General features: G+C 42.2%; 1 protein-coding gene across 1 annotated transcript; it reads right to left on the bottom strand.

Annotated features, from left to right (window-relative positions):
* Nucleotides 1-612: 612 nt before the first annotated feature.
* On the bottom strand, nucleotides 613-24,661 carry KPNB1 (karyopherin subunit beta 1). Its single transcript, XM_065896567.1, has 22 exons — nucleotides 24,314-24,661; nucleotides 24,152-24,210; nucleotides 21,780-21,962; nucleotides 19,116-19,316; nucleotides 18,061-18,213; nucleotides 16,104-16,163; nucleotides 15,264-15,353; nucleotides 14,802-14,912; nucleotides 13,942-14,043; nucleotides 12,471-12,695; nucleotides 11,060-11,251; nucleotides 10,127-10,257; nucleotides 8,921-9,068; nucleotides 8,503-8,574; nucleotides 7,137-7,281; nucleotides 5,475-5,557; nucleotides 4,876-4,983; nucleotides 4,348-4,491; nucleotides 4,129-4,234; nucleotides 3,351-3,465; nucleotides 2,532-2,693; nucleotides 613-1,813 (listed from the first exon to the last, which is right to left on the bottom strand). Coding segments are annotated over exons 1-22 (2,631 nt in total). The 5' UTR covers nucleotides 24,354-24,661; the 3' UTR covers nucleotides 613-1,812.
* Between the last annotated feature and the right edge of the window lie 548 nt (nucleotides 24,662-25,209).

Genomic DNA, 25,209 nt, shown 5'->3' with positions numbered 1-25,209 from the left:
TGCCGTATGGATGGGCAAAACTGAGCCAATCCCGCTTATGAATGGAAGGCTTGAACAGGGAGTTGGCAAAGAGAAACATGTAAGCCCATATTTTTTGCTAGAATGGAAATGAAAGTGGGAAATTAAGGTCTTTTTAATCCTCCAAATACCTGGAAGCAATTTAAAAATCTTTCTTGGTGCTTTTGAAAGCAGCATATTCAAAATGCCAGCAAACACTAATAACTGCAGAACCAAAAGGGGATCAAAGCTTACCAACATCCCTCCTTATTGCTGAAAAAGTCTAAACCCAAAATTCAGGGTGCCCTGTTTCCTTGTAAAAGGGAAAATAATTAAGTCTGATTTATCATCATAGCACATCACACTTTAAAAAAAATATTACAGCGTGTGACCAGGGGAATGTTTTGACACCATTTTATTAATCTTCAACTTCAGTGGAAAAATATAACCTTTTTCAAGTGCCATTTTCATCACAAGAGTTCTAGCATATATATATATATGTGTATATATATATACACACATATATTCCTTTGTTTTGATTACTTGGTTTTGAAGTGCAGCAAGAGACCAATACCGCATTATAATCAATCAAATAAAAGAGAACAGAAGGCCAAGCAGTTTCCAAATGGTTATTTTATCAGATTGTTTAAACATTAAATTTATCCTTGTTTGCAATCCAAAATAGTTACCTGAAATTTGCTGTGTTTACTTTTATGGTATGTTTGTTTTCTAAACTCTTTGGCACAATTTTCTGGGGGCGTTCAGACTGCCAAGATACGTGTCAGGAGAGAACTTTTCTTTTGTGCTGCCAATTATGAGCATTTAAATTTTGGTTTGTTGGGCTGTGGCTTTCTTTTGTTTTCGAAGTCTGCATTCTTTATTTGTAACAACTGTATTTTTATTTTTTCTATATCCTCTAACTCCAGAGTTCCCCCCCACCCCACTTCTACATTCACAGTTGAACCATATTATTAGGAAAGGCGCCTTGATGAAAAGATCAGGGTGGGAGCTCTGACCATTCGTCAGTGTTTTCCCTAGAATTAAAAAAAAAAAAAAAAAAAAAAAAAAAGAAAAGAAAAAACCCAAAAAACAAAACCTAAGAGCGTCTTTCCTTTTTTTTCGTCTTATATCTCTTGTGCTGCATCAGTAGACAGAACTTCAGTTAGTTTCATGAAATGCAACATCCTAACCTCTTTTTTTCTGGGAAAAAGAAACTGCAATGACTTGAAGTTGAGAATGTGGATACCGCCTCACTCACACACACTCATTCTCAGACTGTAAAGAATCCCTCACCCTCCTTTCAGCCAGCACGCATACAGTACCAGTACCACGTGGCAAAGGTACACCAAAGGTGGGCTTGAGACCCAGGCTCCATCTTTCTCATCAGTAGCAAAGGCCAGGATGCCTTTTACAACAAAGCACCACAGCTGAACCCAGTCCCTCCTCCTCTCCCCCAAACTAGTCATTCCACTCGGCACCGGCCAAAAGACAGAAAAGCTAGTTCTAGCCTCTCCTGGGAAGAGAGAGCTTTCTTTTTTTTTTTTAAGTAAATCCACCATTTTTCTCTTTTCCAAGATGGCCGACATTATGGTTTTCTACGAAGTCAGTGATTACTTAGCTCACTAACAGCGCTGCTGTTGATGGCTGCAGCTGCTGCTGTGGCAGGATTTTCAATGTGGTGTGTTTTCAAGCCTCACTCACTCATCCTCTCATTCCCAAACATTCAGCATCCGTGCACACTCCTCACTTCCGGGTTTTTCAAAAGATTGGAGATTTCCAGTGGGGGTCTCAGGTTATCATCCCAATGGTAACAGATCTAAAAACAGATTGGAAAGAAGGTCAATTTTTGAAATCCCATATAGCCAGTAGAGCCAAACACCTCTCTGATTCCTACAATTAAGTGCTTATAGACCTGAATGGAATTTGTCAACTTTTCAAGGACTGATTATTTTTATTATTTTCCTATGTGCCATCTACCTGCTCTCATTAGCACTTACGAAGGGTAGGAAACTGAAAAGATAAAACTCAAAATAGCCAATTTTACTGCGATCTGTGGTGTAAGATAACTCACTAAGTGAGAGGAAAATAAATTAAAACTACATTTCAAAGCAGAGGTCAGACAACTCCGACTTTGGGTATCTTCTGTAAAAGAAAGCAATGTCTCAAAGCACTGCAGTAAAGAAATAAAAGAACATGAGGAAAGAAATAAAGAGTAGAAAGAGAATTTTGGGAAAATGCCATTATCGATGACTTTATTAAGGTCCAAAATGATTTGGGGACTTCAGTGAATTCTAGTTACGTAATTTCTGTTCTTTATCACCATGAGGAACCAAAAATGTGGCTCAAGGAAAGATTGGCTGCCTGACCCTTCCACTAGTACAAGGCTGAGGAACAAAGGCCTGGCTCAGAAGCACTATATGGGAAAGAGTACAAAACAAAACACCTAAAGAAAGCCCTTGTCGGAACAGTCTAAAGAAAATGTACCTCCTCCCCAAGAAAGAAGAAGAAAGAGGGCAGTGGAGACAAGCTCTTACCAAGCTTGGTTCTTCAGTTTCCTCAGTTCTTTTGTTGCCCATGTAGCAAGGGTTTTTGCTTTGTTAGTCTTCGATCTCCGTCCTTCAGTTAACAGTTCATGGATCATTGGCCTAGCTTCTACCAATTTCAGTACATCCTTCCCAAATGCTGTACACAAGTCCCTGTGCAAAGTAAACACACCTGAAAATGGGCTCCTGGCCCTACAACAAGATCATGTTTAGAACCTTCCGAACCAGTGCTAAGCTAGCTATAGGTTTCTTGGTATTTACCTACTTTTTAAAGCTGGAAGAAATTTTAAAGATAAGTAAGTCTAACACCTGCCCTCAACAGATTAAAAAAATGAGGTCTAAAAAAGTAGAATAACTTACCCAAGGTTCCACAGCTAATTCATGGTAAAATGAGAACTAGACTCCAGGTCTTTGAGCTGCTCAAAACCAATGTTCTTTCTTCTAATGATACCTCAGAAAACCTCAGTAGAGGAGGCTAAACAGAGGCAATTTGTTGACCAACATCAGAATATGGGATGGACATAGATCTGATGCTGCTTCTATACCTCTGAGAGCTCACTTCGTAAGAGTTTGGTGGGGAGAAATTAGAAATCTGGAGGGTCTGAAATGAGATTAGAGCTAAATTCTGGAATGAATTACTATCTGAGAACTCAAAACAGGACATGATGGGTTCTATTAAAGAAAGAAATCCCCTCTGTACCAAAAAGGTGGGTAATTGCCATCCAGGATACTCTCAATATTCTTTACTACACGTCTTCTCATTTTCCGTGACACATTCTATTCAGCTATCAGAAGCAGGGTATAACCTACCCGATCAGTCCAGCAGCACAAGCTACTACTCCATCTGTATGATCCTCATCTCCAGCAATGTGGTCAATGAAAGACAGAATAAATTCTACTCTGGGTTGTACCAGCATCACATCCGCTATAAAAGAAAGAGGTCTGATGAGGTTGTCCCACATTTGGCAGGACTATACCCTGTTACACCCTGTTTCAAAATTCCCAAATACTCTACTCCCATCAGGCAGGTTTTGGGCTGGAGAATTAGTTGCATACAGTTATACCAAATTGTTCTTCCTCAGATTAAGATGTCATTCTTCAAGCCAACAGAAGAGGCAGATACTCCTATTCTTATAAGCAGATATATATATCTGTAGAAGCACAAATGGAACCTTTCCTCTAAGCCTATAATGTCAAAGGAGTGAAGTACAAATATTTCCCCAATCAATAACAAAAACATCAGTTGATAGAGGAAATCTAATCCCCCCAATCCTTCAATTCAGATGCATGGTGGGGGTTAGGGAACTCCCACTCAGTGTTGGTACATATGCAACCAGCAGCAACAGCCCTGCTGGATCCCATCCCTTGCAATGCTCAAGAAATGTGAAGCAAGGTAGCTGAAGAAGCAGGGATCAGAAATAATAGTCTATATCTTCCCTCAAAGCTACTCCCTTCATTGGAGCACTGTTCCTCCTTCTCCTCTTCTTTTAAGCAATAGGTATTAGTTTACAAGTAAACTACACAATGAACACACAGCCCATTTGGCTAAGTGCACACTGGACTAAGTCAACTGGGTTGTATACTCAACGGTGTACGTTCTCCTGGTCTCCCTTCAATCCCTGGACAATTCCAGTATAGGCTTCCAAGCAGCCTTCCCTTAGCTCATTCAGATAATCCACCATGTCATAGTCTGACTGTAAGAGAAAAAGAACAGAATCTCCATCATATTGATGGCCTTTAGTTGTATATTTGTCAAAAGTCCTGCTCCTCCAGTCAGGGCTGGACTTAAAGATAGCTTTAAACTTACCTTGTCCACCTGGGCTTGGGAGGCCTGCTGAAGAGTATTCAATACAACCTCTAGATATTTTTTAAACTCTCCACCAATAGCGAGGGCAATATCACCAAACACTGACAGAATCTGTGGCTTCACAGACCTGTGGACATTTTCATTCTGACAAGGAGAAAAAAAAAATTTAGTTCTGTCCAAAGATTCAAAAAGCTTTTTAAAATAACCAACTACTGATATGTTTGGTATAGACCTTAAGGGACATACACAAAAATTAGCAATGCTTACCTCTAGATAGAGAGATTATATATTTACTTTTCCTTTGTACTTTACTGGTCCCCACCTGCCCCACTCAAGTTCCATGCATTGACCATGCATTCCTTTAATTAACTTCACATCCTTAGGTTAGAATCATCTTGTGAAAATGAACAATTCCCTTCATAAGCCCACAGCCAACATTCTGGGACATATACGTTCCCTGTCACGGATCTTGATGTTTAAGCATCATTCTAACCAATGGTAAATTAGATTGTGTGTATAGACACTCACCCCCAAGTTCTCCAGTAAGAGCTGCATCACCTCATCACAGAAAGGTAAGATGTTGGATTGCAGGGCACGGCATAAGTCTCCCACTAAGCCCACAGCCGCCAAACAAACCTGCCAAGAATCAAGAAAATGACCTCTAGAACAGAAAAGGCTGCCTGCAGGGGTAAGGCATGATTTTTTACCTAGCTACTGGTCCTTTATCACTTGAACCTAGAGTCAAAGAAGAAAAGACCCTTCCTCTCTCAGATTAGTTCATTTTTAAACAACCAATATGGCAGGAAGAGAACTAGGATTATCTAATCTATCATTAAGAAAGGACAGAAAAGACAATATTCACCAGGGATGGTGGTGGCAGAGGCGGATGGTTTACTCAAAACAAAACAAAACAAAACCCCTTCTTAGGGTGCTACTCTGATGTGTCTAATATCCTGTCCTTCACTGACTATTTCTAGTTCAGACACTCAGGGCAACAAAGTAGCTCAACCCTTGGGGTGATACACAGGGAAATACTACCTGGGCTACAGGATCCAGACTTTTGTACTACAATGACTACCAAGTATAAATGAGAATATAAATGTATTCTTGTGAAAAGCACAGCTTACCTGGTACTCAGCATAATTTTTCAATCCAATGCCCAGGAAGGGTTTAAAGGCCTCCATGTACTTTAAGAATTCACCACCCAACACTGTAAAGAAACAAACTATTAGCACCACAGGATATCACAGACGTGAACAAAAATAACCACCCTAGCTCTCCCAAAATGTATGCACTCCAGTCAAAAGTTAGGTAGAATGTGAGTTAATTACAGATTCTATCACAAAGACTTAGGGCTGCCTTGGACAAGCCAAATTCATAACTGCTAAAAGGGCCTAACTCTTATACCCTCGAGATAATGCCAAATCTCCACAGAGTGGGATTTCACTCTGGCTGAAACTACCAAGTGGTATGGCCCTCAAGGAATGCCAAGGTTAATTATGAATTGCCTGAGCTAGTGATATTGCCTCTTGTCCACCTCTTCATCTGATTGTAACATGTCCTCTTTGGAAGCCAGCTATTTTTTTGGCCTCGCCGGGCAGCTTGTGGGATCTCAGTTCCAACCAGGGATTGAACCTGAGACCACCAGGGAACTCCTGGAAGCCAGCTTGGTCTCTAGCCAATTCCATCAAGGACTTACTTAATAAGCCAGTCAAGAAAAGCTGTCTGGGTTTCATATCCAAATCAGCCACTCCAGGAACCAAAATCAACTTCTGTGCCCTGCCAGGGTAATCACATGTTGCCAGACCAGTTGCACATAGGCTCCTTATGCTAGAAATGGGTCTGCCTTAATAATACACCTTACAGGGCTTCCCTGGTGGCGCAGTGGTTGGGAATCTGCCTCCCAGTGTGGGTGGGACATGGGTTTGGGCCCTGGTCTGGGAGGATCCCGCATGCCGTGGAGTGGCTGGGCCCATGAGCCATAGCTGCTGGGCCTACGCGCCTCACTGCAGAGCCCGTGCTCTGCAGCAGGAGAGGCCATTGCAGTGGGAAGCCCACGCCGCAGCGAGGACTGGCCCCCGCTTGCCGCAGCTGGGGAGGGGCCCACGTGCATCAACGAAGACCCAACGCAGCCAATAAAATAAAGAAATAAAGAAATAAATAATTCTTAAAAAAAAAATATACACCTTACAGACCACCACTGAAGAAGCATTCCAGGTTTCTGAAGTGCTCTTTAATGTGCTTTTAATGGCCTTTCAAGGAGGCTTAAGTCAGATATGGCTTCCCCAAAGCAATTCTGCATAGTTAGACATGTAACACCCAGAAAATCAACTAATTCCTAGAACTCGATGTTTCATTCCATTCCATACCAGGCACCATATTGCGTCAACCTGAATCCAAAGCATTATAACCCAAACCAGAAGACACCAAGTGCCAGGAAAGAAAATAGAAACCTTTACTTCCTCCATGCTTTACAGGAGCCAAACCTCAATAAAGCAAGTAGACTTTAGGGGAAAGAAGAACCTGATGAATTTGAGGTAGGTAACAGTTCCCTCCACCCCCAGAAAGGTTGCCAATCTGAGTTGCAAATTGGCTCCCCATTCACTTCAAGGAGAGTGGCAAGGCAGTTATACACAAATTTACACTTATGTTCAATCCAGCTCTGAACTGACTCAATACCCCAATAAGTGAGAAGACGGGACTATGCTTTTTTGCAGTCAAAAATTCTTCATGGCCATTGATACTCTTGCGTTCTAAAGACACTCCCTGCCCAATTTTGGCTCACTGACCTTCCACCAGTGTGCTAACTGCCATTAGGGCATCCTCTTGCACTCCCCCAGACCCAGCTGTGCTTTGGAACATCCTTAACAGGGAAGCCATGACCACATCAGAGATCTGCAAAGCATCTTGATGTTGCACTTTCCGGAGAACATTCTGTGAAATGAATAAGAGTTCAGAATCTGTTGATTCCAAACCCTTCAATCAGAACACCATACTTTTTTTTTTAAAATCAATTAAGTCCCTAGGATTCTTTTTTTTTTTTTTGGGGGGGGGGAGGCTTTTTATGCTCAGAAGTTTTGACAGTGCAAATCATCCACAATGAAACATACATTTAAATATCTCATCTATTTCCCAATTCAGAATATAAGATGATCTTCCATAGTGCAAAAAGTCATCTCTTCTGTGTTTTATTTAAGTCTGACAAATCCTTGTCAGCAGCCTCCATAATCTAGTTGTACTGGGATGGCAGTTAAATTATTTCAGCTTTGAATAAGGAGATGTCATATTAGAGTTCTTACTCATAAAACAAAAGAGCAACCCTTTCTATAGCCTAACCCATTTACAGATGATGGTCAAGAAACTGTCTTGATAAACTGAAACCCATCTGACTTTTCCCAATTCAATATTCCCCAAACCTCCCTCCCTACCCTTTGTTTCAACTAATGTTACTGGATCAGGAAAGACCTCTTAACAGTCATGTTTTAAAAAATTACGTTTGAGTAAAAAAGAGAACGGAGTCATAGGTAAGATGACCTAGTCAGCATCACTCAATTCTAAAACCTAGTACCCACCTAAGCACTAGACAAGTTCCAAGGTTTTCCTGTTCTTGGATAAAAAAGGGAATAGCTCCTCAGCCACGCCATGACTCCAGTCACGAGCAAGGAGTTAACAGTTTAATTTTCCCAGTCTCTCCTCAGAAAAAGTCTACTGTGAACACCAAATACTACAAATTATAATGAAGTTTCCAAGAGCAATTGTTTCAAAAGATGATGGTAAAAACACAAGGCTGTATTTTTAGCTCAGTGAACCATAGCTGGGAACCAAATCTGACTGGGCTACACTTGGACAACCCAATGAAAACCAGACTAAAAGTTGCTAATACAAAATAGCTGCACAGCTGGGAGGACCATCACAAATGGAGTAGTTTCCTTCCCTACACTGTACAAAAGACAAACTGCATTTTTATGGACAGACAAGAAAGGAAAATGGGAAATTACTCTCCTAATCAATCAGACTAAGGCCTTTTGAGAAGAGCTTCTGACCACCATCATCTATAACATCATCTTCAGAGTTCTGTGTGTACATGAACTTGTTTGTCATCCTGAGATATGATTCTCTTCCCTGGAGCTATTAAGTGATAAGGCACCATCATACCTGAAGAGTTGCGCAGAGTAAAGACTGAAGGTCATTGAACTGGATCCTATCCGATGTGCTCTGGATATGCGACTACAAGAAAAAGAAGATCATGTTCTGAATAAACACCTTCTGAAAGGGCTTTAAACTCCCTCAATGCTTCCATTTTTGCTGGGTTTGCCAGGACCACTAAATAATCTTTACTGGTGCTAATGCAGGAAAGTAAATAAGCTTATATACGTACATGGTGTTACACATGTATGAATAAACTGTAGCAAGCAATACAATTTTAAGTTGCAACAATTTTTGTATAAGCCTTATATCTTTCTGAAAACATATATGCTTAAGCACTGAAAAAAAGAGAACAGTCTTGAAACTAGAGCTCTGTGTTAAGTACCACACCCTTCCCACCAGGAACCAGGAACGCCCTCAGTCTCACCTCCATCTGGAGCACCTGCTGTAGTCGTTCCATGATGACTAGAGTCGTTTTCTGAACTGCAGGGTAACAATCCTTGGCACTGTTTTTCACAATTTCCATTAGAGATTCATACGCAGAACTCCTCAGGTTGTTCTGGTGTCCATCAGGTCTGTAAGGAACAGACAGCAAAAATCGTAAAGCCTTAACGGAGAAAGGACAGAGAAGTCATTGTAATATAGAAACTCTCTCACTGAAAATAACCCAGAAACCGATATGGTTGCAGACTTGATCTGAGTTTGGCAAACACAATACAGCCTGGAACCAAATTTTCAATCTCTGAGCCAATGACTACGTTCAATATGGTTTCCAGACCTGTTTAAACTTTAGAATGGCCCTTTTGGAAATGGGCTAAAATTGTAGGAAAAATAGTTACAAATGCTGAAGAACCCATGTGGATAATTGAAGAGGTTGCACAAGTAGCTATGAAAAAGACAAGTTGGGAATTCCCTGGCAGTCCAGCGGTTAGGACCCTGCACTCTCACTGCCAAGGACCTGGGGTTCAACCCCTGGTCGGGGAACTAAGATCCCACAAGCCACGCGGTGCGGTCAGAAAAAAAAGGATATATCAATTGTCTTCATTCATCTGCGAGATGAAGAAATGAACTAGTTAAGCATGAAGAATTGATATCCAGCCCTCTTCCTAATGGTTTCTTTTGAGCATGGCTTTAGGTATAGCTTACACAAAATCACAATAATTAAAGGTTGTTCCCAACTTATAACCCCTTCAAACTACATTTCCAAAACTACATTTCATTTATAGAACAACTGTATTTAATGTCAAGTTCCTCACCCAATATCATAAATGGTGTTTAGTAATCTGGTATGGCAACTAAATTCATAATGAGAGCTACTATTTCTCTTATACCATAATCAAATACTCCTATTAACTGTAGACACTGCGAAGGCACCTCTCTAGGTCAATTACTCTCTACCTGTAGAGAAATGAGACTATTTTCTGACCTTAGTTATAAACTGTACAATTCTAAGGTAGTCGAAAGTCTACATTTCTTTCCTCACTCTTATTTAAACAATCTAGAACAGGATTCTTTTAATTTCTCCTATTGCAATGTTTCTATGATTAGGTTAAACAGTCCCTACACAAGAGGCAAAAGGAGTTGGATGCAGAGACACCACTCATTTCACTCATTTCCGTGTAGTATCAGTTACCTGTCTGTGGTCTCCAAGAGCTTCTGAACTATGAGTTCAAAAGAAGAAGATAAGCAATAGGTAGCTGGTTCTTCCTGATCATCAGCTACATCTGCAGCTTCATAAGCAGCTTCAGCCAGACTGGAGAAAGCCTTAAACCCAGACAGAGTGAACATTAATTAAACTTCAAAAGAATCCCACTCCAGGATTACCTCATTTTCCCTTAAGACACCTTGGGCAGAGTTCCTTTCCAACTGATCTAAGAATAAACCAATGGCAGTGAATCCTCAATTCTTCCTATCCAGGTCATCTCAAGACAACTTAATATGTACAGCTACCCTTAAAATTAAATAAATGTATGTATGTACGTATGTTTCTTTATATTTTGTTTCTGCTGCCTAATAATCTACACACAACTCTCTAAGCAGCAGAGTATTTTCACCTACCACGAATGCCTGCCACTTCATTTCTTCTCTTTCCATTCACAGAAAGCCTCTTTATCCCACTCCTTCCTTATTTTACCTTCCTCCCCCAAACCCCAAAGGTCCCTAACAAACTACATTCAGCCTATACTGACTCAACACTGAGCTGCCTACCTTCCTTCCCTCATACCCCCTTCTCAGCAATGGTTACTTTTCATGGCCAGCAACTCTCTACCTTAATCAAAATTTCTTGTCCCCAAGCAACTGAAGAAAAAAAACCAAGTCCAGATAGTTTTCCCGCTGGCTTAACATGACTCTTCTAAATGGCTCGGGAACCAGTCACCATGAGACAACAGCTCCCACTGGGTCATGCAGCTCACATCTCCCCACATTTTAATTGAAGAAATTAGAAAGGAGATGCTATTCAGAAAAAGCCTTCTAGTGAGGTAGACTCATTTCTCTCCCACACCTCCTACTTCCTTGCCAATAGCTTGGCCAACCTCCTTATCTCACCAGGAAGAAAATCCCTCACCCAGCACACATTTGAAGCCACTCTGGGTTCAGCGCTGAGGCCCTCAATCAGACACTGCAGCAGGGGAGTCAAGTAGACATCATTGATGGCAGCTTCGGGAAGCAGTTCACAGATTCTGCCCACAGTCCATGCGGTTGTGTCTCGAACAACTACACTGGGGTCTTTCATTAATTCTATTAAGGTGGGCATAGCCTGAAAATACAACAGTTATTGGCAAAGCAAAACAAAGATTAAAGTTCATGCTGACTGATACCTCAGAAGAGGAAATACTGATGTTTGGAATTTAACTCAAAGTATCAAGATGGTTTTGTCATTTTATAAGACATGCTTATCAAATATCCAACAATATAATAAAAGTAACTGGAAAAGTGAAAAAGTCCTCCTCTCTTCACCAGATCCCAATACACAGTTTTATTAAGAGTTTGGTATGAATACTTTCAGCAATCTTTATTGAATTACTCAGGCAGAGATCCCAGGACGCAGCTGTGATGGCATTTAGCTATTCCTGAACAGTTGAGGTCTATATACACTAAGCTCAATTAAAATGTACTCTTGGGCTTCCCTGGTGGTGCAGTGGTTGTGAATCCGCCTTCCAATGTACTGGACACGGGTTCGATCCCTGGTCTGGGAAGATCCCACATGTCGCGGAGCAACTAAGCCCGTGCGCCACAACTACTGAAGCCTGCGTGCCTAGATCCCATGCACCACAACAGGAGAAGCCACAGCAATGAGAAGCCCGCGCACCACAACGAAGAGTAGCCCCTGCTCACCACAACTAGAGAAAGCCCACGCGTAGCAACGAAGACCCAATGCAGCCAAAAATAAATTTATTAAAAAAAAAATATGGAGAATTGTTTATGATATAGCATTTAGTGAAAAGACAAGTTTTAAAACTATTTGTACAGTAAGATCTCCATCCTGTTGCACATACATGCACACTGTTATCACTGGGCAATGGGATTAAAGGTAGCTTTTTCTTTTTGGCCTTTTCTGCATTTTTCAAGTCATATGATTTTTGTAATAAAAAAAGAAATATATTTTATGCCTCACTGACAGCAAATAGCTATCCACAAGTAATCTTTGTGGATAACTATTTACAGCTTTGTTTTTAAAATAAAGGCAAGGGCTTCCCTGGTGGCGCAGTGGTTGGGAGTCTGCCTGCCGATGCAGGGGACACGGGTTCATGCCCCGGTCCGAGAAGATCCCACGTGCCGCGGAGCAGGTGGGCCCATGAGCCATGGCCGCTGAGCCTGCGTGTCCGGAGCCTGTGCTCCGCAACGGGAGAGGCCACTACAGTGAGAGGCCGGCGTACCGCAAAAAAATAAAAAAAAATAAAGGCAAATCTTCAAGCAAAAAGTTTAAATAAACAATAAATATCCCACTTTCCACCCACAAACTCCCTCAGCTTCACCTGTATAACTAGTGGTTTGAGCTGATTGGGCTCTGGTCCTTCCAAGATACAGCCGAAAGCCATCACTGCTGCATCCCGGTACCGCCAATCAGGGTTCTTGATGTGTTCCTTGATGAAGGGGAGGACGTGCGGGACAATGTCATCTTCACAGCAGGTGGCCAGGAGCATGAGGCACACCCCAGCTGCTTTGCAGGGGTTCCAGTCGTCGTCATCATCATTTTCATCCTAGTGAAAGAATGTGGCACTAATTAAGTTTTTGTTCAAAGAATCACTTTAACTCAAAAGGCCCTCTGACTACTCTCAAATATCATTACAACTTAAGCTTTGGGGAAGTAAATAAAATATAAAACCTTCATATCTTTATCCCTTCCACAAAGATTCATCACAGCACAGCCTTTGTTAAACAAGATGTAGATAGAGGGAAGATACTTCTTAGCACTATACAATGAGATGAACAAACTCCAACTACATGCAATAAGGATGAATCTTGAACACGTAAAGTAAAAAGCAGGACAAAAGAATATATGCTACTTGATTCTAGTTATATAAAGTTCAGAATCAGTCAAAATCTATGCAGTTAAAGGTGAGGGAGGAGTTAATGACCAGGAAGAAGACACTGGGGGGATGGGGGTGGGGAGTGTGGTTCTGGTGTGCTAGTAATTATTATTTCAATAAAAAGTTAAAAAAGATTCCATTCAGATCTCCCTTGAAACTAGAATTCAAGGTATATCCTTCTTATTGTGGCCGTTCACACCAGAGTAATTTAAGGCAGGCTGCTTATGCAACTTCAGAAAATTATATACCTAAAGAATGATTCGTTCCCAAAATGAGAAAAGCACAACAAAAATATACAAAAGTGAAAATACTAAGGTCAAAGATAGAAAAACAACAACTGTAAAACTAAAAGATGAGATGAAAATTTAAGGGAACACCCAGTCCATTTCAAACTAAGTGTATCTCTATTTATCTTTCAAGATCGCTCTATTAAGAGGCATGTACTTCCCTAAAAACAAATTACATTCCTGTGTATGAAGAAATTTTGCAGTGCTCAAAGTTACAACGTTGTTTCCTCAAAGCGCTGCCAGCTCTTTGATAATATTTCACATGCACCAGGAGAGATGAGGTGACAGAAAGAATCTTTCCAAACACCATACCAAGAAAAACTGTGATGCATGAAGCCAAAAGGGAACAATGGCAACCAAGATACACTTCTTGTAAGATAATTTCTCTACTTACTCATTAAACCCACATCCCTCATGAAGTCTTGCTACAGTTATTTTGTCAGGCTGATCAAAAACTATTCAGAGCCTAGAGGATCTTACAGATCCAGCTCAGCTCTTCCCGAGGCATCTATAACAGAACATCAACTAGTTCAAGAGTTGCTGAGTTCCTTCGTGGCAACTGTTCCACAGCAAACCAACCGTTAACAAGGCTTCACAGCTCACCTGGCTAGGTTTGGAAGGTAACTCACCTGTTTAGTTAGTGTCTGTGTGAGGATTGGAACCAGGTACTGTAGTGCTCCCTTGGCATAAAACTTGCTGGTGTGCTCAGGGGGCCGTCCTTGTTCTGCTGCCTGAGGAGAAACATAAAGCAAATTCTGGACAGCAGCAAACAAGCTATGATACTAAAGGCATACAGTGAGAGCTGCCCACAGGTCTGTACAGAAATACATGGAGCACATGGTAACATGCAGTGTGTGTGGTCTTTGGAGGCGCTCATTTTTGGGCTACTTCAATGAGATTCTTTTAGGCCATACATATAATCTACCTTTAAGGACCAAGGCAACCTTAAGAATTATATTCTTTTTTCACTAAGTGACCTCTGGATGAAGAGATGTATGAAGCTTACATAAAGATGCCAAAGATTGTGCTTTTTGTAGGACATAAAGACAATCAAGGTTGGAAACAAAGCTTGAATTTGAATTTGCGAGTGCAGAATTAACCCCTTTCTCCGTATCTAATTCCTTCACCAGAGTTAGTAAGCTATCAATTATACATCCCATGCTTGCATTAGGCCTTCCAAAAGAAAATAATTCAGCATCAGATGTCACCTGGTTAAAATGTGACTTCCTGCTGCCCCCTTGTGTTCACAGTACTAGTATTTTCAACAAATCCTGACTGGTAAAAACAGGAGATGCTTCATTCCTGATCTGTCTCCCTCATGAGGGCCTTTGGCTAGCAGAAAACCCCAAATCTCTACAAATGGAGATACCCTCTAAGCCCGGTCATAATAAAGCTCTCCCAGAGGAAAAATAATATCCACAAAAGAGGTAAGTCCCAAAGCCCAGTCAGAATGACAGCTCTCCCACCACATGGACTCTCCCAGGCTCACCTCTGAAGCTTCAATGGCCAAGTCCATTTCCTCATCACAGACATTGGACCAGAATTCTATCCCTTGTAGGGCCACCTCATCAATGTCACTTTTCATTGCTTCAATTGTGATCTTAAGAGAGAAAACACAACACCCCAGGCCCCAAATAAGTGCTGGTTCAAGTTCGACCCCTCCTATAACCACAGATACTCAAGTTTCAAAAATGTAGATTTATGAAAGCTAGGTCTGAAATGAAAGGTAGGAAAAAGAAAGAGATTTTCAAAATATACTCTTCTTATTAGTACAAAGGTAGCACAAGTTTTCTTCACACACTGCTGATGAACTTAAATCTAATACGCAGACTCAGAGAATTGCCTTGATTTCACAACATTAAATAATTACAGAACTGACGAAACATCAACTAAGAATAATGGACTTTTGCAATCAGCTCTATGCTCAACTACATAAAATAAAAATACTTACTGCAAAAAGAGCAGGACCCATATATGTCTCCATGTACTGATAATATAAGGACATTATCTTCACCAGATTCTGTAAGGCAGCCACTCGTACCTTTTGCAAACATCAGATTAAACAGTTTACTATTTAGTTTAATAACAATGCAATCTGACAAAGGGAAATAACCACTTCACTCAAATGGGTTAATAATCTATAGGGTCAACTGAAGTGTATTTCCTTTCCTTCTTTTTTACTTTAAAGGTATCTGTGGAACCCCTGGCAGGACTAAACCCACTAACGCCCTCAGACTGGATGTTACTCCCACCGGCTTCAAGGGTCAAGGTTTAGGTTACTGTAATAGGAAAGCTGTTTCAATGGCTACAATGGAGAACAGTCACTTGAACAACCTACAGCAATTAAACAGCAAGGCTGGGCTTCCCTGGTGGCACAGTGGTTGAGAGTCCGCCTGCTGATGAAGGGGACGTGGGTTCGTGCCCCAGTCTGGGAAGATCCCACATGCCGCGGAGCGGCTGGGCCCGTGAGCCATGGCTGCTGAATCTGCGCGTCTGGAGCCTGTGCTCCGCAGCGGGAGAGGCCCGCGTAGCAAAAAAAATAGCAAGGCTGATCAAAAACCATTTCTCCCTTAAATCTTTTTTAAGAAGGTGACAACTTCCATCATGTTAGCTTTCCAAGGACTATTCTTCCCTCTTCTCCAATTCAGTGAAGAAAAATTCTTATTTAATAACAGCATTAGTCAAACCTATTTCTGAAATCACCAGATTCCAACATTTCAAACTACTATGTTAGAGTTGGCATTTCCTAGGAAAGACAGAAGACAAATTTTTCACATGACCTCTCACTTACCCTTGTATCTGGACACTGTGTGGCTTCACAGACCACCTGCATAATAAAGTGCCTTTCGGACTGCAAAAGAATAAAAATAAAGAAAATGAGAAGAGTATAAACCACATATATGAAGATTACTAGACTAACCCTTCAAAGAAAACTCTCACTCCCTCAGGGACCCACACAACCCTGGACCAATCAAGCAGGTTTTCCCGACACAGTAATGGGACTATGAAGGCTCTACAGAGTTTGCCCCCAGTGTCTACTATATGACCTGCCCTCTAAGGAGGTCCTGAATCTTTTAATCCCCCAAATGACCTTCACTAACAAGACTTGAGGAAGGAAGCATACAGGAAAATGTAGGTCACAGGATTGAAATAAAGATGGCTAAAACAAAACAAAAAACCCCCCTACAATTAGGTTAGCAGTTTTTGTTTTTGTTTTTCTTTGCTGTACGCGGACCTCTCACTGTTGTGGCCTCTCCCGTTGCGGAGCACAGGCTCAGTGGCCATGGCTCACGGGCCCAGCCGCTACGCAGCATGTGGGATCTTCCCGGACCGGGGCACAAACCCGTGTCCCCTGCATCAGCAGGCGGACTCTCAACCACTACGCCACCAGGGAAGCCCCCCCCTACAATTAGGAAAACCCCCTTCCTTGTATTTAAAATTTAAGAGGGACTTCCCTGGTGGTCCAGTGGCTAAGGCTCTGCACTCCCAATGCAGGGGCCCGGCTATTGGTCAGGGAACTAGATCACGCATGCCGCAAGTAATATCCCACATGCCGCAAGTAATATCCCACATGCCGCAACTAAGACCCGATGCAACCAAATAAATAAATAAATATTTTTAAAAAATTAAAAATAAAAAAAATAAAATTTAAGGGAATTCAAACAAACCCAGATCAAATGTGGTAAGATACAGGAGAAGACTAATGAACTACATTTTCCAAGCAATTAGAATTGCAGTTTGCTTTCGTTTCTTAGACCTCCCTACTTTGTCCACTCTAAGGCCAAGAAAAGGCAAAAAGCCCAACTAAAGCGTCAACAAACGTGCAAAAATGCTTTCAGACTCTATCACCCAGCAATCGACTTCTGGGTATATATCCAAAAGAACTGAAAACCACTTCTCAAAGATATATTTGTACACCCATGTACACAGCAACACTATTAACAACAGTCACAAGGTGGAAGGAAGCAAAACAAATGCCCATCAACAAACGAATATAATGGAATTATTATTCAGCCTTAAAAAGAGACTTCTGACACATGCTATAACATGCATGAACCCAAGACATTATGCTAAGTGAAATAAGCCAGTCACAAAAAGACAATTCAAATACTGTATGCTTCTACTAACATAAACTGTCTAGAGTAAACAAACTCATAGAATCAGAAAGTATAAAGGTGGTTGCCAGGGATTGTAAAGGGGAAAATGGGGAGTTAATATAATTTCAGTTTTGCAAGATGAAAAAGTTCTGGAGATTGGTTGCAAAACAATGTGCATATACTTAGCACTACTGAGCTTTACACTTAAAAATGGTTAAGATGGCAAACTTCATTTTATTGTACATTTTAACACAACTAAAAATAAATAATAGGGGGAAATACTTTCAGGCAAAATAAACTTTATTTATTAATTTTCAAAAGCACTTTCCTAAGGAAGTATGAAACAGCCCAATTTGCATAATATTTTTTTAAAAAATCCCAAAGCATACTCACACTTTGGACTGCAAAAGGGAAAACCTAAACCTAGAAACATTTTAGACCACATTATTCCCAAAAGCCTGATGAGAAATGGCAAGCACCTACTACATGGCCGTTTCACACAACACAAATCTTAACTAGATGGGAAATAAATGCTTCTAAACAAGATGGTACCTTCTAAGTCATAAACTTAAAACAAAACAAAACAAAACTTTCATTTAACTCTCACGCCTCACCCTCTGAACCTACACCTTTTAATCAAGAGACACTTACCTCTTTGTCAAAGTTTGCTTTGGTGAACTCCAGTGAGTTCAGGAGTGCATTAGTAGCCGCTAGCTTCACATTATTACTAGGCTCTTCTTTCCTCATCCCCTGGATTATGGCAGTCAGAATCTCATTGGATTTATCCTGTAGCTGCTCTGGGTCCTGAAACAGCAGAGAAGTGCAGTGAATATAATAACTGAGCTCATGACTAATCAGCAGTCCTTTCAACTGTAAAAGCCATTTGAGAGAGTAGCATGAGACTTTCCTGATCTTTTCCCACACATTTCCATTTAGGGACAAACCACCTGCAAAATATCCCAGGGTCTGGTAGTCCAAAATTGAACTGAAACAAGTTAAACTCATCAACTTCATCTCTGCTTCTTAGCATAATGACTCTGGGCATGAAGTAATGCTGGCTTTTTTTTTCCCCTTCTGTGCAAATGGAGATGGCAGTCTGGTGTTTTTTTCCAGGCCATCTGTACCAACTGAAGTAAAGCTTCAGAACATCTGAGGACCAAGGATCAACACCTGGGCACATCTATGGAGTCTAAGTCCAGGTCAAGTGCTGTGGACTTCTTTGCTTCATCAAATCTGTATATCAAAACAGACACCAAGAGTAGTAACCTCAGCAGCAACAACAGTCCTAGGAGGGCTGCATTTAACATACTGTGTTGTGGCTCCAGTGGTTAAACCACTACAGCAAAAGCTGGCAAACTGTTTCTGTAAAATAGTAACTGAAAAAGTAACACAGCATCCTTGGTACATTGAGGATCTTCAGAAAGCGATCAGATCAAGGAGAGGAGAGAATATCTATGCCCCTCCATACAGGGATTTCCATCTTGAGTTTGTAAACCTTAAGTCTCTTTCCTTTAGGGCATGCTTAGCAATATGAGGATAAATTAACTATCTAAATATAGAAGTCTAAAATAACAAATAAAGCAGCCCTACTTTCAAAACACTCTGCAGTAGCTTGGTTTTCTTCATGATGATAAAGAATAATTCTAATACCATGCATGTTACAACTAGAGGGAATCAGAGGTATATAAGTTAGATACAGCACTTACTATATCTTGGCAAATGTAACCAATAGCTTCCAATGTCGACTCTTTCATGTGCTCTGTGCTGTTGGGGTTTGTGACATTGGCCACCAGCTGAGGAATGAGTTCTGGCCATTGGTTCACTGGGATCTCTGCACAAGCAATACCAGCCACACACTGCGAGGCAGAACTAGGCCGGTAAGTTTCTGTGCCCAAAGTCTGCAAAACCTGTACGCAGGTACACACACAAAAAGACAAAAGATATCAATTTTAATACTACTTGAATATATTTTGCCTATCAGCATACCTCTTACATCAGTCTCTGAATTTTCTATAATACAGAAAAGTAGGAAAAGGCATATACAGTATAGGCCACCTGTTGGGAAAATAGCCAGCCTCAATACCAACAGCAGCACAATCAACACTGCCCCAGAGGCTAAAAATGAAACCAATTATCTCCTACTTTCAAATGGAATCTCCAAAGCCAGATACCTCACCTCAGTGTTCAACACAAGGTGAGAAAGTAGCAAAGGCATAGGTACAGATAAAGAATGAAGCCACAACTGACCCTGGGTTAATCATTACCATGATCAGCTAATTCTGTCAACGAACTCACTAAGAATCACCAGTCCACTCAAAAGGCAAACAGTTAACTGTTCCTGGCATGAACGCAGGACAAAGAGTAGCTGCCAGATATTCAGGCCAGTTCTGCTGACTAGGTCAGGTCACTTAGTATCCTGCTTTGTAGCTAATAATAATGAAATCCCCATCCTTCCCCCTTATACAGTATATCATCAGCCCTGCCCACTCCCAACAGCTCTACCCAATAACAGTTCTGACTGATTCTAAATGAAGGTTTTGCTCCCTAGGGCTACCAGAGCTAGACTGGACTTTAAGAAAGACTGTTATGGGGAAGGGGGCAGGGAGCAGGGATGAGATGAATTGTCCAAAAGGGCAGGGGTTGAACAGGCATTAATCCAAGTCTGACTAAGAAATCCAGGATGCCTTTATACTGTATTGCACCATCTCCTAGTACATACGTGAATCCCATTCTATCTTTAGCTTTTCTCCTTTAAATTGCTTCTAGAAGACCATTAATTAATATTACTTGAGGTGATTTAGAGACTACAAACGTCTAAATCCTGAGTACTGAAAGTTATATTTTTTAAACTAGGGGTGGCCCTAATGATAATAGTCAATTATCAGAAATAAGAGGAGTAAGAAATTAGCTCTCAACTGTGTCCAGACCCACATTTTAAAAAATAACCACCAGCACTGAAAAAGTATTACCAGATGTGCTATGAAAGGGAAAAAAGCCCAAGATAACTATTTTTTTCATGCATGAAAGCTCAATAATGTCTATACAAATTCTTACTCAAAAATTTTAAATTTGGTGTTAAGATTGATGTGCCCCCCTCCAAAGTCAACTACAGGTCCAATCATGTCTTCTCTCATTTACTATTGTGTAATTTGAGGAAAACGAGAAATTGAATGAATTCAGCTAAGTACCAAGATTTCCAGTGATTATGGGACTTCCCTGGTGGTCCAGTGGTTAAGACTCCACCCTTCCACTGCAGGGGCATGGGTTCAATCCCTGGGTGGGGAACTAAGATGCCGCATGCCACACAGTGAGGCCAAAATACAAAAACAAACAAACAACAACAAAAGATTTCCAGTGATTAATGGAATAAACTTCATTTATATCAAATTACTGAGAGGAGAATTAAAATGTTATTATATAAGGAAACCCAATGTGGACAGAAATAGCTCTACATATTCCAAAGAAGATTCAAAATAAGTTGGCTTTTGTAACCTAGTTTCCCGTCATGAGTTCCTCCATGCAAGAGTGAAGAGGGAAGGAGGTACATAATTAGAAAGAGAAGTTACTGCCGTAAAGAGCACTAATTTACCTAATGCTGACACCCAGAACCAGGAAACAGAAGATTGATGTGCAGAACCACGACTAGCACAAGTACAGACGCAGAATCCCCCCACTGGTTTCTCCTCAAATACCAAGGACCAACTGATGACTGCACGGATGTTTGACTTACTACTCTCTGTGCCTTATCCATGTAACACAGGCCACTAAAGAACCCAATTAAAAATTAAAAAAAAAAAAAAAAAGCATATACGTCCATATATTCTGAGTTCTTTGCTGCAGCAAGAATTATGGATTTCTAATTCACCAAGCAAATCACAAGAACTCCATAATACAACGCAACAAGTGACATTCAATTTTCCTCAAAAAAATAAATAAATAAAAACTAAAAATCCATCAGCTCACTTTTTAAACACCTTGACAAAAAGCCAGATGTCTCTAGAAGTTTCTCATTATTTGCTAAGTAGATAAAAACGTGATTAATGTCATAATCTTATTTCACAAACTCTTTGGGCTTGAAAGCCCAGGAGATCATTTAATTCCCCTTCTGACTCCACAGTGCCATGCCTAAATCACCAAACAATGAGAACTATCTACAGCAGAAGTTCAGCAAGAGCTAAGTGTTAACTGAGCTCTAAATCACTTGGATAAAGACAGTTTGAGAAAGAAGACTTGTATCAAATACTTTTTTACCTTCAAGTTAAGTTTAGATCCCAGACATCTATTGCACTGTCAGCTCCTTCCCATGTAGATGACCAAAGAACTGACATTCCCCAGGCTAGTGTGACCAAAAGGAGATGAAAGCTACTTACATAATTTTTGACTTCCCGTCGAGCATTAGCATCGATAGCAAGCCACCTCTGCTGGTACTGTGTCTTGATATCTGGATCTTTAGATGTCAAAGAATTCTTGATTTGTAGACCAGCTGCAACTCTGGCAACCTGACTGTTTCCTGGATTTGCCAGCACTCTGGACAGTTCCACAAGGAAAGTGGGCTGTTAAGATGTGAATGAATAATACCTCTTAGGAATTTTACCAATTGAGAATAGCACCAAAAAACAGGGGAAAACCTAAAATTTTTAGGACATATAATATTTCGGAAAATGCCAAGATATCTACTTCAAGATTCCTATAAAAATGTTATTTGGTACATGAGGAAGTCATCCATCTTCTCACAAAGACTCAGCATTTAATAAGGAGTTACAGGTTTTCCTATCAACATCAACTAAGAGTGCCCAAATCTTCACATCAGATCCCCCAGAATTAAAGTAAGCTTGACAATCTGGTAGAGGATTCTTCTTCACACCTAGAACAAAACCCGGTACTCAGTAAGTTGTATTTGTTAAATGAACATGTTATGACAGGGTAGAAAATAAAATTGCTACTTTTAAAATTTAGATTTAAAAAAATCTTGGTCCAAAAAGAATGACACCCAGGGTGGCTTCTGATCTCATGGAAGCAGGTTATAAGAGAGGGAAGTACTTCTAAATGTAAAACATAGACTTAGGAGGCTAGTGTTCTCTAGTTTAGTTTTCAGTGTTTCAGCAAAATGATAACAGTGAAAAAATATTTATAAGGAAAAAGTGATAACAAATATTTAGAAATAGGGGGCAACTGAAAAGATAAAAATGTCAAGGAAAATGACTTCATGTTTAATAGGCAAGAGTTAACACACTAAAGGTGTGTTATTAACAATTCCTTGAGTTGTTCCTATTCTTGAGTTGTTTAAACATTACTGTAGATTCTTGAAAAGTATACTCAATCTTTTGTACTGCTCAGGTCCCCAATTCGGTTTAAAAATTTGGTTTAAAAATTTTAACACACACTAGTCTTCCCTGCAAGAAGCTCTCTCCAATGGAAAAGCTAACAGGAAAAACTAAAAGCAGATAGTTTACCACTAACAAGTCCTCCAACCACAGTGGGAAATAATTTTTAAAAGTTTTATTAATTATATACCACTAAAGAATGTTAGGAGTGTTGGGAATTAGATAAAATGTTAGGAATAAGAGAAAAGGCTCCTTGCAAATTTAGCAAAAGAAGAAAAGAGGAATATATACCAAGTGCAAATATTATCAGTCTATACTAGTGGATAAAAATCTTTTCTATGGAAAGTTAAGGATAAAAAGATTAGTAGTAAAAACTAACACATGGAAAGGCAAAAAACCCCACGAAAAACACAAAACTCCACAAAACACCCAAAAACCATTCAAAGGCAGTTTGTATAAAATAAAAATACACCTTGTCACTTTTTTTTCTTGCGTTATTTTGCCTAAGTAACACAAAAGAACACATCTGGTTACAGTGAACTATTACCTTTAAAAGATGTCTAGTATCATTCACCCTTCTCTCTGCTCCCCATCCCCCCAATAGGAGGGAATCCAAAGAGAAACATTACTGGCACATAGGTTGTTTCAACCAATACATCTCACAATTCTATACAAAGATCCAGTCTCTAGGAGACTTAACATTCATTTGTTCTGTACCCTTTAAATTTGAAAATATGAAAAACGAGGAACTTTCCTCTGGAAACAGGCCCGATCTCAAGGATGAGCCTCACCCTGTTATCTGGGTGCAGATTTAGTCTCTACTGATCCGGGGGTTCGCGGGGGGGAAATACAAAAACCCGGGTGAGGAATACCCAGTCAAGAAAGGGAGAAACACTGCCGGAAATGGGTTAAGAGGCATTCGGGTGCAGGCCTGGCCTTGAGCACAGACCAAGGGAGACTGGAAACGGTGGAGCTCTGGGAAGTAGGCGGACAATCACAGGGGCCACGGGACAGGAAGGAGAAGCCGGCCCCGGTACGAACAAGGCGGGCGGCAGGGTTCGTAGCTTCCACATGGCCCCTAGGCCCGGCTCCCCCACCCCCACCCTTGCTGAACACGCAGCGCCGCGCAACCTAACCTCCCCTCCCTCCCTCTTTCTCCCTCCTGCTGCACCGCCGCCCTCAGGCTGCACGCCGATTGGGTGGCAGTCACCCCGGCGCGCCGCGCCATTGGCCAGATGCCGGGCCCGGGGCGGGACACACCCACCGGCTTCCCGATGGCGGGGTTAGGTTGGACGGGGGGGGAGGGGACGGGATGGGGCGGGGTGGGTTCCCGAGGCCTGGGCCTCCGGGAGGGCGGGAAGGCCCGCATGCAGGGGATGGGGAGACGGCGGGATGGCGGACGGCGGGGTGGTACGCACCAGGTTCTCCACGGCCGCACGCTCCAGGAACTTCTGCGCCGCTTCCAGTTCCAGCCGATCTGGGGGGAAGGAAAGTGGGAAAGGGGACAGGGTCAGAGGGGCCAGGGCTTCCCCTCCCCCCATCCAATCACCTCAGTTCGACCCCCGGCCCCCGCGTCCTACCGGGAGACACGGTCTTCTCGAGGATGGTGATAAGCTCCATGGCGGAGATGGTGGCGGCGACTCCTCTTAGGACGACGGCCCGGCCTCTCGGGCGGCGGCTCTAACTGGGGATGGGGGTTGGGGGTCGGGTGGGTAGGGAGGGTGGGGTGGGGGGCGGGGGTCACCACAAGCCCATTCACCGGCTCCCTCTTGGTATTCGCTCCAGCTCCCCTTCCTTCCTCCTTTCCGTCTTTCCTCCCTCCTAATTTGCTACTGGCGGCGGCGGCAGCTGCTCCTCTGACGGCGGGGGAGGGACCCCGGGGGCAGCTCAGAGCGCGGCTGGTGCTCGGGTGGCGGAGGGAGAAAGAAGGGAAGGGAGGCTGTGAGTTAACGGCGGCTCGCAGGGAGGGAGAGAGGGGGAGGGAGGAAGGCGGAGGGATATTCGGGCCGGACCTCTCCGCGGCGGCACCGCGCTGCATGTCGATTGGCTGCCGCTGTGGCCACGCGGAATCCCCAATTGGCCAGGCGGTTAGCGTTGAAGGGCCGCCCTGCGCCCATTCGCTCGCTGGTTTCAAGGCCCGGGGTTGGCTGGGCGGGCAGCAGGATAGGGGCGCGGATTGGCCGAGGGGCGGGAGATTGGGGTGAGGCCGGCCAGAATCTGCCGCTGATTGGATTGGCCTGGTAAAGGCCGTGAGCTGAGGCCGTAGGAGCGCTGGGAGGAGGGTGGACAGAAGGTAAGACTCCGGGCCTGCTTGATTGGCTGGGATACTAGACGTTGATAGGATAGGGCACCCTAAAAAACTGGGGAGAGGAGTTTGGGGTCGGGGCCTCGGAAAGGCGGGAGGTGCCCCACCGCTTTAGAAGCCCGGCGCAGTGCACGACGGGACGCCCCCGGGAAGGGGCGGAGCCGTGTCCGG

This window comes from Phocoena phocoena, chromosome 19 (genome assembly GCF_963924675.1).
Source record: "Phocoena phocoena chromosome 19, mPhoPho1.1, whole genome shotgun sequence".
NCBI lineage: Eukaryota > Metazoa > Chordata > Mammalia > Artiodactyla > Phocoenidae > Phocoena > Phocoena phocoena.
The sequence above is the reverse complement of the archived record's forward strand: the minus strand, read 5'-3'. Positions and strand labels throughout refer to the sequence as shown.

Excerpts from the sequence above, each read along its gene's own strand:
- KPNB1 (XM_065896567.1), bottom strand. The coding sequence starts at position 24,353 with ATGGAGCTTATCACCATCCTCGAGAAGACCGTGTCTCCCG. Across the intron at positions 21,963-24,151 it reads GTGCGGCCGTGGAGAACCTG|CCCACTTTCCTTGTGGAACT; the intron begins GTGCGTACCACC and ends ACATCTTAACAG. Across the intron at positions 2,694-3,350 it reads TGTGCTGCTGGACTGATCGG|GGACTTGTGTACAGCATTTG; the intron begins GTAGGTTATACC and ends TACTTTGCACAG.